The 12,073-nt window shown below is 30.5% G+C and overlaps 1 protein-coding gene and 1 long non-coding RNA gene across 2 annotated transcripts; one reads left to right on the top strand and one right to left on the bottom strand.

The window, feature by feature from the left end:
• Window positions 1–208: 208 nt before the first annotated feature.
• LOC142621795 (uncharacterized) lies at window positions 209–3,503 on the bottom strand. The gene is made up of 2 exons (XR_012841836.1): window positions 2,799–3,503; window positions 209–2,557 (listed from the first exon to the last, which is right to left on the bottom strand). It is a non-coding gene; the product is annotated as an uncharacterized LOC142621795 (long non-coding RNA).
• Window positions 3,504–4,085: 582 nt separating this feature from the next.
• Window positions 4,086–10,270, top strand: LOC142621522 (laccase-14-like). Its single transcript, XM_075794792.1, has 7 exons — window positions 4,086–4,245; window positions 4,487–4,638; window positions 7,016–7,260; window positions 7,462–7,587; window positions 7,834–8,422; window positions 9,460–9,812; window positions 10,061–10,270. Exons 1-7 carry the CDS (start codon window positions 4,138–4,140, stop codon window positions 10,192–10,194), a joined length of 1,707 nt encoding a protein of 568 aa, XP_075650907.1. The 5' UTR covers window positions 4,086–4,137; the 3' UTR covers window positions 10,195–10,270.
• Window positions 10,271–12,073: the final 1,803 nt, after the last annotated feature.

Here is a 12,073-nt window from a genome sequence, read left to right on the forward strand (position 1 = left end):
AAATGATATATTTAGGAGAATATCGTGAGTTTAACTGGTGATGATGAAGACTTTTCTATTGTTAACCTTAAAACATTTTTATTTTTAAAATTGAGAATTCAACTTGGTTCAGGTATGTAGTACAAGGTCTGTACTTCAATCCATGTACTACAAAAAAATTGGAACGCTATAAATGAAACTCAAGGAAGCTCGCTTCAATTATCAGTCTTCTTCAATTATCGAAAGTTTCTGCAGATCTTCCTGATATTGTTTCAGTAGATCATTCAGAAAGCTTTTTCTTTTCTTTTTTGGTAGATACAATGCAATACCCACGGATTTTAGTCTCCTACAAAGCCCTTGACTTAAGCAAAGATTATGTTTCTGGTGGGAAGTTTGGGTCAAAATTGATCAAAAGGCGAAATTGAATTGCGAAGGAATCAAGGTTCATTTCATTGGTAAGGTTCTTCCTTCCAACACTAAATTTTGAAAGTGAAATTTATAGTCAATACTCCACTAAGGAGGATACTATTTTCTTGAGTTTGACTCATGCGAATGATATTCATTGTGCCAAATGCAAAGCATCAATTCTCAATTTTTTTTTAGGTCCTTTCTCACATTGATGTTAAAACTGTTTTTTATAATACATATGACTTTATTTGGTACTAATTCATAAAAAAAATTGTTAGATTCGCCTGTCATTTCAGCATTAGAATTGTTTTCTTAATTTGATTTGATTTGATATTTTTTTTTTTTTACCTTGTTTTTGGTTTTTGGCCAAAACCACTAATAATGGAAGAACCAGGAATCTTCAAAGGCATTGGTTGAGTGGCATTCATCTTCGGCACTAAAAAAGTAATTGTCCTTGGAGGCTTGGAAATTACTAGAATTCAACTTGCAAAGGTAGACGCTATTCTTTAGTTAGGCCACCATTGCAAGGAAATGGTTGTATGCATGTATCTGTTTCTTGCAAAAATGATAGAAAATGACACAACGTTTCTTTATGGATAGGCACAGCGGGCTAGCTCTAGCTGGCTACAAAGCTTATGCTAATCCATTGATGTAAGTGTAACAATTAAAAAAACCAAAGTGCTGTAATCAACAAAATATCAACACGTTTTTACAAAACTTTCTTTTTATCCAAACACGTTTATATTCGAATCTTGAATATTAATAAACCTGTAGGCTGTACGTCATGCATTGTATTTTGATATGGTAATGAATCATAAACCCAGAATGATCTTGACCATATGGGGCCAGTTTCTCTCGTCTCGTTCTGGAGTGAGCTGGAGGGAATCATCATCTTTTGTTTTGTTTTTTTTTTTTTTGTTTTTTGTTTTAAAATTTTTAATTTCGAATTATTTATTTAAGAAATTATGGTTTTAAATTTATGGGATCCATTTATTATTAATAATAATAATGAAAAGAATAATGAATAGAATGATATTAGAAATATTACAAAGTTTACTATATAAAACTTACAAATTAATCTAGTAATGAATATGAGTAGTACAACAATATCAACACATTTTCACAAAACTTTCTACTAATCCAAACACGTTATGTTCGAATCTTGCATAGTATTTTGATATGATATTGAATTGTAAATCTAGAACGATCTTGATCATATGGGCCACTCTCGTCCGTTCTAGAGTGAATTAGGGTACAATCATCATCTTTTATTTAATTTATATAAGAAATGATTAGACTGAAATTTATGAGTTCTATTTAATGATAATGAAAAGAGTGAGGTTAGTAATGTTACAAAGTATAGTATATAAAATTTACAGATTAATGTGGTAATGAATATGACTTGTGTCACTTCAACAAAATTAATAATAAGTGTTTGAATTACTTGTTCATTGGTAATTCATAAGTTTGTAAGACCTATGTTATAAAAATTTGTACATTATTCCTATCACCACTCTAATGATATTTGTTTTTATTTTTATTTCATTAGATCAAGATACAAATTGGTATTGATGAAGGTGGAATTTGGAACCAAATATCTTATTAGACGACAAATAATTTTATTACCAATCGAGCTAATTAAAATTCATCGTAAGTAATTTTATTATATTAACTGAAATAGCTAAAGAAGCTATCGCTTCTATGGACATCCATGTTCAATGCTCACACAAGGAAAAGATTTGGTCCCAAATTCCAATCAATCAAAAGAGATAAGCATAAGACATCCCCAAATATATATATATATATATATATATATATATATATATATATATATATATATATATATATATATATAAAAGGTATCTTCATGTTGAAATCTTAGCCTAATACAGATGATCAGATGTTTGCCGTTGCAAGTTGTAATATTTTACCCCAAAAAATACTTCATACATATCATTCTCGAAACAAAAAGGAACGAGGAAAAGCCATTTGGCAGGTAAATTTACAGTCATGCTTTCACTTATAAAAATGCAGGAAAAAGAAAAATGCAAGTTGTAGTGTCACCACTCGCCACCGTCATCACTCTCTTTCTAGAAGTTGAATAACGAACATGAAAGGATCCATTCCAGAAGATCCAAATGGAATGCATATATATATTAACGATCCTTCTCTACACAGGAATATCCCAACGAAACACTTTATCTTAAAGAAAAAGAAGAAGAAAGAAGATAAGCAAAGTTAACATTACATGTCAACTGTTTCAATTTAATAATTCTAATTGGCAAGTTGATTGAACAAGCTAAAGATGGAAGTTTACCCTTCAAATTCTGAGTGACAAGAGGTTACAAGTGAGTAGTGACTAAAAAAATAATATCCATGATGAGCCTAAATAAGAATTAATAATAATTTACCTTCCAAAATATGTTGTGAAATTATTTTGAAAGTGACGCGGAGTGATTCCTTATAAAGCCACAATAGCACTACTCTTCTTTTCTTTGACGCCACAACAACAGAATTACTCTTCTTTTCTTTAAAGCCACAACGATAGCATTAGAGGATAATGTTCTTTAAATTATCATGTTTTCATTGTGCGCTGGATGTTCACACATCGAATGGTTGAATTTGAATATAGAGTTAATTGACCCGTTTTTTATGCCGTAACTTCCGCGATACAGCAGCATCGAAACGCGGGATCAATCTTTTATATTCCATTTTCCTTCACTTGTAAATTACCACAATGTTTTTTCTTTTTAAGAATAGAAATTTTAAATACTTAAGCGATAACGAAATTAGCATATTTAAACATGAATTCCCATCACCAAGAATCAAGACACGTGGTTCTAGCTTAGTACCATAATAAATTACAGAGTGACCTCAGAAACTAAACTTATATGTTTAATTAGTAAATTTAAACAATATTTTTAACCTTTCTTGTTGTTGAAGACAGTCAAAATGTATTCTATATTTGCAAAGATAGCTTCAACACGGAATTATTCTTATCATTTTTCCCTTAATTATTAGCTAGTGCCGGTGGGAACTAATAATAAAGATAAAATCAGTAGCTAGACATGTCCCACGTCCACAGACCTTTATTTTTCTACATTATATTGACTTAAAAAAAAAGAGGTGCTACGTCCACAACATTTTTATAATATTTTTACAACAAATCATAGGTGGTTAGTTGTTATTGGTTCAAATTGAACTTAACACTAAGATTACTTTTTTGTCCCAACAATAACAACCAGTAACATCCTGCCACTTAAAATTTGTTGTAAAAATGTTGTAAACATATCATTTCTTTATAAAAACAGATGCGGCTGCTTAATTTAGGGTAACGTGCAAGCTGTGATTAGAAACAGACTGAAATCGATTGAGTAGTTCACCTTACTTTCCAGAAAAGTAATTATAAAAATAAATAAAAAAGATTATTTACTTGTTTTGACCTTTACGATCCAACTAAGAGCAAAACAGCTCAATAGTCAAAACCATGCGATTTTTCTACAAAAACAAAAACTTCATGTGAAAGTAACACTAGAAACTCATTTTTCTAACGCGCAATCTGAATCATTTAAAAAAATTGATTTCTTTTTTAAATGGGGGCCATGGGTGTTTGAAAATTTTATATAATTGTGTTAATGGTGTTGCTGAGAAGATGCATTTGTACACGCTACTTACACTATAAATACTTCAAGAAGATCACAACATAAAGGCACATTTCTCTCATTGTTCTCTAGTGAGTTGAGTTTAAAGATGGGATTAGAAAAAATGAGTTCTGCCTTATGGTTTTCGGGACTTATATTTCTTAACAGTCTGCTTCTTTGCATGGCTGCAGGACAAGTCCATTACTATGACTTTGTTGTAAGTTCATTTTGTCCATTATTTATATTTCAGTTAACTTGAAATACGGGTTGATGTATTTATGCTTTTCATTTGGAACACATATGAGAATGGATCTCATGCTCAAAAGTCAAGAATCATTATGTGACACTTTTTAAAGTGCTTCAAATAGAGTTAAATGCTTGACATATATCGATAATTGTACGTCTCTCATAAACTTTTATTTTGTTTTTCTTCTTGGGGTTTGTGATGGCATACGCAGCTGAAGGAAACAATTTTCACTAAGCTGTGCAGCACGAAGAGCATTTTAACTGTAAATGGAAGTTTCCCTGGGCCAACCATTCGGGTTCACAAAGGCGATACTGTCTTTGTTAACGTACATAATCAAGGGAAATATGGAGTCACTATTCACTGGTAATTTCACTCTCCCTTTTCTCATGTGTTCAAGAAAAACTCAGTTCAGACAAAAATCTACTTGTAAGTAATGGTTGAAGAGTTGTGCTATGGAGAAAACAATTTCACAATAAAACCTAGCCACATGACAAGCTGTTGTTAGTTTTCAATTGAGTCAACCACTACCATAACTATTTTACATACAATTAATAACTTGCCATTTAAGTTTTACTATGAAATTATTATAAAAATATTTTACGTTTCATTCATTACTTAAAGGAGTTGTATTAATGACCGTCTAATATGAGTTTTTTATATTTATTTTTATATTTGTGAGAAAGGTCTAATATGAGTTAAGTTTATCTTTTAAGTAATGTTACATAGATAAAAAATTCAATAACAATTGAGTTAAGTAACTTTATACTATTTTATTTGGATACATCATTGATATTATTTATTTATTTTGCCAATGATTAGTAATTTGCCACATATCAATGGTGTCAAATTTTTTGTTAGCATAGAATTTCTCTGTATCTTTCTTCTGAAAAATGGAACATAGTACATAGAGCGTATTTTGCCCGACACAACAACCAAAAGCAGGAATTTCCACTTTTCCTATGGTAGTGAGTGGGACGCGTTAGTAGTTGGAATATAAAACTAATCTGTCCATTTGTCACAGTTATTGACTAATGAATGACAATACTGTCTTTGTTAACCTACATATTCAAGGGAAATATGGAGCCACTATCTACTGGTAATATCACTCTCCCTTTTCTCATGTGTTCAAGAAAAACTCAGTTCAGACAAAAATCTACTTGTAAGTAATGATTGAAGGGTTGTGCTAAGGAGAAAACAATTTCACAATAAAACCTAGCCACGTAGCTTGTTGGTTTTTATCTGAGTCAACCACTATCATAACTATTTTACATACCATTAATAACTTGCCATTTAAGTTTTACTATGAAATTGTTGTAAAAATATTTTGCGTTTCATTCATTACTTAAAGGAGTTGTATTAATGATTGTCTAATATGAGTTTTTTATTTTTATTTTTATTTTTATATCTGTGAGAAAGGTCTAATATGAGTTAATTTTATCTTTGAAGTAATGTTACATGCATAAAAAATTTAATAACAATTGAGTAAAGTAAATTTATACTATTTTATTTGGATTCATTATTGATATTATTTATTTATTTATTTTGCCAATGATTAGTAATTTGCTACATATCAATGGTGTCAAATTTTTTGTTAGCATCGAATTTCTCTGTATCTTTCTGTTGAAAGATGGAGCATAGTATATAGAGCGTATTTTGCCCGACACAACAATCAAAAGCAGGAATTTCCACTTTTCCTACGGTAGTGAGTGGGACGCGTTAGTAGTTGGAATATAAAACTAATCTGTCCATTTGGCACAGTTATTGACCAATGAATGGCAATACTTATTCACAACATTTGTCCCTACCTATTGTCTCCTTTGACAAAGTACACATCCTTTTCCCACATGTTACGACCATGCCATTACTTGCTTTTAACTTGTAGCACCCAATAATCAGATCTAATAGAATAGGTTTCACCTAAAATGTTAGACTTTCTTTACTTAGTGGGTCGATGTCTAGAAAAAGTAATTCGACCGTGTTGAACTTAAATTTTTATTTTTCTTATCTTTGAATTATCGAAAAAAAAAATTATTTTTTCTTTTCTAAACTTTAATAATGGATAGTTCGATTTACTTATCCTTTTTGTTTATTTATTTCGGTATCTTCGTAACTTTGTTCAAATTCGACTTTCCATTTTTTTTTGTAAATAATATTGGAAAATGACGGTAAAAATTTAAATTCTAACCTTTGGTCATAGAGACTATAATTATGGGGAAAAAAAATGAAACAAGAAGTGAAAATATAAGACAATACATACATGGATAAAACTAGATAAACCTTTGGTTCTCCAATGAAATTAAACTATATATGCGACTGCATTGGCTAATATATCACATAATTAATTCTTTTAATTTTATTTTTGCTCACGTGGGTGTAGAACTCTTTAAGCTCCTAATTAGTCATTGTATATGTGTACATAGTTCTAGTTCTTACATCTTACACATACAATGTAATTACATGGAGAAATCAATTGGAGACAATAATACTATTTTTGTCATATTGATGATGCAATTACATCATTAAATTTAATCCAAAAGTCTAAGATTTAAAAAAAAAAAAAAATTTATGAAAGCCAAAAGTCTAAGATTTTAAGTAATAGCACATATTTTTTTTCCTAGTGACAGATTTTATGTATGCATCACAATATAAATAACGCTATATTGTATTTATTGCCACATTGTATGAGATCATCAATTGATTGGAGCTTTATATGAAATAAACTTCTTTGGTAATTACACAGGCATGGAGTTAGACAACCGAGAAATCCATGGTCAGATGGTCCAGAGAATATTACACAGTGCCCCATTGCTCCTAACACAAGCTTCACTCAGGAGGTAATATTTTCCACAGAAGAGGGAACTCTTTGGTGGCATGCTCACAGTGACTGGACCCGTGCTACAGTGCATGGTGCCATTATTATTTTACCTAAACCTGGAACCACTTATCCATTTCCTAAGCCTTATGTAGAAGAGACTCTTATTCTTGGTATGCATTTTTAAATTTTAGATACTCTTATTGTGATTATTATTACTTTTTTGGGGGTGGTATTCGGTGATTACTTATTTCTCTGTTGGTTCTTAGTGTAATAATAAGAACTTCCAAAATGACACTTAACACCAAGTATTGATTTTTTTTTTTTAAGTACGGATTAAGAATCTTAATAATTGTGTTTAAATGTACTCGCAGGGGAATGGTATAAGGGAGATGTGATGGCAATAATTACTGAAGCTCTTGCAACTGGTGGCGATCCAAACATCTCAGATGCTTTCACTATTAATGGCCAACCAGGAGACCTCTATAATTGTTCTAGTGGTATATGAAGGAACAAATTAGTAATTTAATCTAAATTCAATCATAGCACTTTAGGAGCTAGAACTATACATTAGCCAATAAGCTAATAGACCACAAGATTTTGTGGAAGTGACCAGATAAACCGCATAATTAAATTTCATTGAAAAATCTAAGATACACATAAGTTTTTCTATTTTAACTTTTTTTTCTTTCCCTGTTTATCAAATCAATTTGACTAATGATGGTCATCATTACTTTATCTTGCAGGAACTACATACCGTCTACCAGTTTACTTTGGCAAGACCTATCTTCTGCGCATAATCAATTCCATAATGAATGAAGAACAATTTTTTGGAATTGCAAAGCACAACCTCACAGTTGTTGGGAGTGATGGTGCATACCTCAAACCAATAAACACAAATTATATCATGATAACACCAGGACAAACAATGGACGTTTTGGTCACAGCAAATCAGTCTCCTAGTCTATATTACATTGCATCAACACCATTTGCAGACACCACTGCTCCCTACGACAACACCACCACTACAGCAATTCTGCAATATAAAGGCAATTATACTGTCCCATCAACTATTCCCTTCCCAACACTTCCTGCTTACAACGACAAAGATGCTGCTGGAAACTATACAATACGCTTAAAAAGCTTAGCAAGCAAAGAACATCCTGTCAATGTGCCAAAAAAGATCACTAAAAGTATCTTTATGACAGTTTCTGTGAATCAGATATATTGCCCAAATGCATCATGTGCAGGTCCGAGTGGTAATAGGTTATCAGCAAGCTTGACCAATATAAGCTTTGTGACACCCAAAATTGATATACTCCAAGCATATTACAGGTATTGCTTTAATTTCTTCCAACTTCTATTTAATAGTACAAGTAAACAGTGGGGGAAAGAGATGTGGTGTTTGAATCATAAACGTAGGACACCATAAAGGATTGTATTACCATTGAGTTATCACTTGAACCTCTTAATAGTGTAAGTGTAAATTAAAGGAATTTGACATATTTTAGGATTAAGTTTGGTGGGGGATAAAACAATCTAATTCACTTGAAGGGTGCTACGTCCACAACAATTTTACAATATTTTCACAACAAATCATAAGTGGTTAGTTGTTATTGGTTTAAATTTGATCCTAACACTAAGATTACTTTTTTGTCCCAACAAAAACAACTAGTAATAGCCTGCCACTTAAGATTTGTTGTGAAAATGTTGTAAAATGTTGTGGACATATCATTTTTCAATTCACTTACTGCCAACAAAATTTGATATATGAAGGGGGTAATTATATATATCATAAAAATATAGCTACTGTTTTTTAAAAGTAAATAATCATATAAATTTTAGGTTAAATTACTAATTTGTTACTCTAACTATTAAATAAAGTTTACTTTGGTATCTCGATTATTAATTGTATTATGTTTGTGCATTAATTATTAATTGTGTCAATTTAGTTCCCAATCTTTTAAAATTGAGTCAATTTTATTCTTGAAATTCCTATCTATTTAAATTTAATTAAATTAATTGACATGAAAAATGTGACATATTTTAAAAGGTTATTATGAAAATGAAAAAATTTCGAAATTAATAGTTGAAAATCATGTCAATTTGAACTATTAATTTTGTAAAAAATTAAATCGATAGGATACCCAATAATAAAATTCATTTGATTTTAAAAGTTGAGATATGAAATTGACATAATTAATAGTTATGAGACAAAATTATACTTTAATCGATAGTTAGAGGACCAAATCAGTAATCTAACTTAATTTTAAGTGAAAATTATGACAAAAAATTTAGTCTTATTATAGCCAAGTTCTTGCCATTGAATAGAAAGCTTAAATCAGGATAATTTATGCTTCCTCTTTTCACAGGAAACTGCCCAGAGTATTTGCAAGCAATTTCCCCTATCAACCTCTTTATTATTTCAACTTCACTGGAGATGTGGGGAACAATACAGTGTACCCAGCCCTAGCGACAAAGGCCTTGACAGTAAATTACAATGATGCAGTTGAGATAATACTTCAAGGAACTAATGTTGGGGCTGCAGAGAATCATCCTATGCATCTTCACAGTTTTAGCTTCTACGTGGTTGGAATGGGTTCTGGAAATTTCAACAATAAGACTGACCCTAAGTCTTATAATTTGATTGATCCACCAGAAGTCAACACCATTGGAGTTCCTAAAAATGGATGGGTTACAATTAGATTCATTGCTGATAATCCTGGTTTGTTTTCGATAAATTGATTTTATTTATTTTTAAATAAAATATTTTAATTTTTTCTATGCCCTCATACTTACCCAAATTCAAATTATGTAAAAAATAGTAGTAATTAAAATCACGATTGTAGTTAATTTTTAGGGTGTGTGTAAAACTGTGTAACACAGTTTGTGTAAAACAATTTATTATCCACAATGATGTAAAAAAAAAAAAGGCAATCATGATGGCTAACTTGAGTGATGGTTTAATTTCAGGGGTTTGGTTCATGCACTGTCATTTGGAAAGGCACGCTAGCTGGGGCATGGACACTGTGCTTATTGTGAAGAATGGGGGAACCAGTGCAACAAGCATTCGCCCTCCTCCTAAATATATGCCTCCTTGTTCTTAGTTCTAAGAAAGTTTTACTTAAATTGTCATACTTCAAAAATAATAATTCTAATAATAATGCATAAGTATTTTTGTTTTTTGATTTTCTTTTTTTGTTTTTTTGAGAAACAAGCATGAGTTAATGGTCCAATTTTTATACTTATATCCTATAGTTGACGATGGACTGATGGGCTAACTCCAACTTGCTAATGGTGTTAGATTGGGCTACCTTTAGCCCTTGCGTAACATTTATTGAAATTTCTTCCCATACGCGAAAGCTTCTGATTAAATTTATAAAGATTGAGACTGAAGTCATACTTCTTTGAGAATTAATTAAGTATTAAATTTTTAATTAAGGAATGTGATTTGAACTGAGATTGTCTTCGTGGAAACACTAAGGGGGTGTTTGGTAGAGTAGTTTAAGATGAAATTTTTGTAGTTTTTTGAAAGACGTATGGGTAAAAGAGTGTGTGAAAATGTGTATAATGTTATTTAAAATGTGAAAATGTGAGTTTGAGATTACTCACCAAACAGGCCCTAAAGAGTATCAATTGAGTTCTAAAACTCTTTTCAATAATTAATTGATTTAATTAGTCTAACTTTGTTAAAAACACACATCTACCTTCTGTATACTTTTTTTCTTTTTTCTTTTAGAAGAACTGAAGAAGTAAGAATCGGCCTTTATTGATGAATAAATTTTTTTTGGAATATAGTATCTAAATCATTTGGTAGTTCTTATACCCATGCATCCAAATCTGCAAATAAAACTGCTTGCCTAGCAATTGAATGAACAAGCTGATTATCCTCCCTTTTCACAACGTTGACAAAAAAACGTCGAATCTCCTTAGTAACATAGGCACCATACATGGTTCTCGCAGGACCCTGGATGTTGATAGCCGATATTACCAAGTTGCAATTGCCCTCCACTTCATCTCGAAATATTACAAAGCTCCTTAACAAAAGACGGTGCTCTACTAGTTGTCAAAGCTTCTGCTAGATCTACCGAACGAGGCAGGGGCACTTTTCGGCTAAGAGCAGCAATAATAGACCCAGTAGAGTCTCGGATTACCACTCCTAAACCTTCCAAAACAATTGCAACATCAAAGTTCACTTTATATATAAGCCCAGCTAATTAGTTAAGTAATTAATCACTGCCAATTATATGAAGTTAAATTCTATTCAATTTTTAAACCATGCACTAAAATTCCATATATAAACTCAATCATAATAAATATCTAATACTAGAATGAGTCCATTTAACGGGTGCCTTTCAAGTATTTGTTAATGAATAATTTTTTAAAATTTTAATACTGCTTATATGGGAAATATAAGAAGTTGTGAAAAAAATTAATTACTTTTTTATTTTTTCATAAAAACTTTCTGTAAAATATTTCGTAAACTAGTGCCCCAAAGGTTAGGACATTCATCAACTTTTCCCTACTAGAATATATAGTTCCATTTATAGATATAATCAACATAAATATTTATTAATAACTAACATAAAGATCAAAATTCATATTTAGACAAATATATATATATATATATATATATATATATATATATATATATATATATATATACGTGTGTGTGTGTGAGAGAGAGAGAGAGAGAGAGAGAAACTTTCTAATGTATTGCATGGATTACCTTCTAGTCTATAATCTATAATCTATAATCTATAATATATATATATATATATATATTTTTTTTTTTTTAATTGAATTTAAATTCCATTTTATATTTAAAATATTCATTAAAATCTTGAAATATCATATTTTATTTTAATTGTAGAATATATAACACAATCATGATTCTCTCAAAAAAAAAAAAAAACACAATCATGATAAATGCCTAATAATAGAATATTTAGCTTTTTATACAAACATAATCATAATAAGAGAATA

This window comes from Castanea sativa, chromosome 1, assembly GCF_040712315.1.
Source record: "Castanea sativa cultivar Marrone di Chiusa Pesio chromosome 1, ASM4071231v1".
Taxonomy (NCBI): domain Eukaryota; kingdom Viridiplantae; phylum Streptophyta; class Magnoliopsida; order Fagales; family Fagaceae; genus Castanea; species Castanea sativa.